We start from the raw sequence: 4,036 nt of genomic DNA, 5'->3' as shown, positions 1-4,036 counted from the left end.
TCAGTCTATCAACAGTTTTGCATTTTCTTCCAAATCTAAGCAAATTAATAGTATGGTTGAGGGTAGCTTCTTCCAGTTGAGAACCATTGCTAAATTAAAGTCCTTTCTGTCTTTCTCTGAAACACTCATACATGCCTTCATCACATCAAGACTGGAATACTGCAACTCACTCTATGTAGGTCTTACTCACTCCACCCTCAGTAGACTTAGTTAAAAAATGCAGCTTTTAGACTTTTAAGAGGGTCTAAGAAACGTGAGCACTAACTCACATGTGTTGGCTCATTTGCACTGGCTACCAGTTGAGCACAGAATTAACTCGGGGGTGACAGAGCTTTCTCTGCCGTTGCCCAAACTCCAAACTTTTAATGTACAATTTTAACTATACAAATGAAGTTGATTTGACTTGACTTGACTTGACTTGACATATGAATCTTACAGTTAGGTGAAAATCTGAAAAGAGAGTGGAGCAGCACCACCCAGTGGAAACTAAGAGAGCATAATATAAATAATTCATGGACTAAGATGAGTAAGCTGTAGAAACATCACACACACCAATTGGGTGTGGATTATGTCCAGACTATAAAAGCAATGGACTACAGGCTATGAAAGGACAAATATTGACAAAGGACAACACTGAAGAAATTCTGACTTAAATCTGTATCATTGTGAAGATAGTTAGATACAACTAGAATCTGTGTCCTTTGAATAACACTCATGTGAAGGACAAATGTGCTGTGAAATAATTGTAAAAGCTATGTGTTCACTTTTTCATTGTCAAATGGAATACTCTAATGATAAATATGACGTTATAGAATATTGTTTTCCTCAAAGTAATTTATCTTGCACTCGTAAGGCTCGGACGAGAAATGACTATGTTGTGATGTATGTTTTCTTTTCATCAATATCAGTGTTCACAGTCTTTGTAAACTTGCTGGTGATAATTTCCATCTGTCATTTTAAGCAGCTGCAAACTCCAACCAACATCTTCATCCTTTCCATGGCTGTGGCCGATTTATTCATCGGTGGAATTGTGATGCCAGTCGAAAGCATGCGACTAGTTGAGTCGTGTTGGTTTCTTGGGGAGAGCCTTTGTAACTTTTACCCAGCTGTAATGACCATACTTGTGTCAGCATCACTTGGGCATTTAGTGTTTATAGCTGTGGATCGTTATTTAGCTGTTTGTGAGCCCTTTTTCTATGCATCCACAATGACAGTTGGAAAATCTGTGGCATGTATAGTAATATGCTGGCTCAGCTCTGCTCTATATAACTTGACTCTTTTGAATGTAAATGAGAATATGAACAACCCTCATAGACAGAGTAGCTGTGTTGGAGAATGCTTGTTGCTTATTGACTTTACATGGGGCATGGTTGATGTTGTAATCTCCTTTATATTGCCATGTTCCATATTGTTCACTCTATATCTAATTATTTTCTTTGTGGCCAGAAATCAGGCAAGGGTCATAAATGCCCAATCAGGGAATATGTCAAACAATGCAAAATGTGTAATCTCAAAGAGCTCTGACAGGAAAGCAGCCAAAACACTTGGTATTGTGATTTTTGTTTATCTCTTGGGCTGGATCCCATATTACATCAGCATTCTCACACAAGAGAGTACTTCTGTTGCAGTGTATGTGTTATCATGGCTCATGTACATCAACTCATTTGTAAACCCTCTTATCTATGCCTTGTTTTACCCATGGTTTAAGGTGTCAGTTAGACACATTGTTACTTTAAAGATTCTGCACACATCATCATCTCATCTGCATCTGTTACCGTCATGATCCTACTTGTTTATGTTTTGGGAATTATTCAATTGTAATAACAGCCGAGTATTGTATGCATACATGAAGGTGCCAGTCTATATGGTAGTAAGTATGTTATTGCTGTGGCTTGTAGCCTATTTAGTATGGATGCATTCTCTGTTTACTTTGAACCATTCATTGCCTAAAAGGGGTTTCTAAAGTAGCTTTAAAAGATTAATGTAAGAAACTGTACATTTCAACTATAGAAAAGTGAGTATGCTAGAAGCATTACATTTATGTTTATGTGAACATTATCCATTCTAAATACATCTTTGTAAAACTGCTTGTTGGCCTCCGTGTAAGCACATGAAACACAATCAGAGGTTGTATACATAGGGCATAAAACCCTTAACATTAATGTCCCTGTGTATTTTATCAATGTTATGGGGAATGCATGAGCCACACAATGAGTAACACTGGTTTGTTATACGGTATATTGTTTCAGATCAATACTGAGTTCAAATGTATTACAACTACTTCTCCAGTCAAGGTCAACTCTGCTGAGGATACTTGCAAGGTGATCTAGAGCAGTGGTTGCCAACCTGGGGTCCATGTACCCCACTAGGGGTCGCCAGAGATTGCAGGGGGTCTGCACAATGCTGCCTGGGCTGAGGTTGTAAGGTTACCAAAATTATATTTGCGCACATTAAATGTATAAAATCCCAATAACACATTGGATAATCAAAATTCTGTATAATCCAAATTAAAACATATTTTTGTACCACTTTTCAATTCATGTAGCTATTTATTACCTCTGACCTCTGAAATTATACATTGTAAATAATCACTTTATTCTTTTTGTGTGTGTATGCGGGTAGGAGTTCAGGTAGGGGGCCCTGGCTTGTGGCTTGTCTTAGACACAGGCAAGGGGGCCTTCAAAGAAAAAAGGTTGGGAAACACTGATCCAGAGGGCAGGGCAAGAAGTGGAGGAACTACTGTGGCTGCCATTATGACTGCAATGGCTTGGGCACACTGGGTGTGTTGCGTGTGCACCATGTTTTGTTGCTTTACCAACAAAGAAAATAAAGGAATTATAGTGGATGGAATCCACTATCTTGAAATCTCCTGGCTTCTTCTTCTTATTATAACCTTTTCTTTTTACCTTTTCAAAAATGAATGCAGCCCTAACCGCTTAATGTACAGACATTGGAGTTGGACAAGACAGTTATCATTTCAGATTTTTTTTTAAAGTATACTTTTTGAGAAATAGGGGATTAAAAATGTAAAAAAACGTATTTTTCTCTGTATGACATCACAATGGGGGCTCATTTAGAAGGGTCTTAAAGTCATCAGGTGCGGGTCCAATAAACTAGGGCGCTCCCTCAAACTAGTCCTACACATCCTGTAATTAATCGCTTTTGAACCACACTGCTCAATTCTCTTCAAGACAGTTTATGTTGTGTCTGCTTCGTCCAACAAACTACGACTAGGGATGGGCAAAGCGAGGCTTTATGAAACACTGAAACGTTCGAAGCAATTGTGCCGAATTGTTCCGAAGCTTTGAAACAATTCCGACACCTCAGAGCTGTTTAGGGTGAAACAAATCTGTCAAATGCTTCGTATTAGAGATGCAGTCTTTAAAGTTTGTGGCTCGCTGTGTTACCTGTGTTCAGTCTTTGTCAAAAGCTAAGCAGCATGCCCTTGGTCAATTACTGGATGGGAGACCACATGAAGTCACAATAAAGGGAGTCTTATTGCTGCCACTATGTGTTCTCTAAATCACTTTCTTCTTATAAATACTCTCGATTTTTGACCATTCTGAGAGTTTAGTTGAAACTGTGTGGTTAATGGTGAAGTAAGAAAACATAAACAGATACGATCTGAAACAATACCTTACAAATCAAACGGGGATCGAACCACATTTGAGCAGCCTGGGCTACCGTGCAAAAAACACCCTCACTAACCACTACACCATCATGGTTATTGCATAAGAGAAAGCTACACTGTTAATTGAACGCGCGGGCACGCCTGCCGACACCGGTGAAATGCACCGAAGGTTCACTTAACCCTTTAGGCGCCAGAGGTTTTTTTCCGAAACGATCAATTTTGACATCTTCATTTCAAAAGGCTATATCTTAAAAGTGATAAGAGATAGAGACTTTCTGTAAATTAGAGAAATATTAAGGATGACCCAAAGTTTATGTAGAGATTAAATGTTTATATCTAATTTGCATATTATGACGTCATATGGTGGCGGCCATCTTGGATTATAGAATTTTCATGAAAAGTCGC

General features: G+C 38.6%; 1 protein-coding gene across 1 annotated transcript; it reads left to right on the top strand.

Annotated features, from left to right (window-relative positions):
• Positions 1-778: 778 nt before the first annotated feature.
• LOC121709762 (trace amine-associated receptor 13c-like) lies at positions 779-1,783 on the top strand. The gene has a single exon (XM_042093366.1). It carries the CDS (start codon positions 779-781, stop codon positions 1,781-1,783), a length of 1,005 nt encoding a protein of 334 aa, XP_041949300.1.
• Positions 1,784-4,036: the final 2,253 nt, after the last annotated feature.

This window comes from Alosa sapidissima, chromosome 5, assembly GCF_018492685.1.
Source record: "Alosa sapidissima isolate fAloSap1 chromosome 5, fAloSap1.pri, whole genome shotgun sequence".
NCBI classification, from domain to species: domain Eukaryota; kingdom Metazoa; phylum Chordata; class Actinopteri; order Clupeiformes; family Clupeidae; genus Alosa; species Alosa sapidissima.
This window is presented reverse-complemented; position numbering and strand designations above follow the sequence as displayed.

Coding starts and splice junctions, on each gene's coding strand:
- LOC121709762 (XM_042093366.1), top strand. CDS start 779: ATGGAATACTCTAATGATAAATATGACGTTATAGAATATTGTTTTCCT.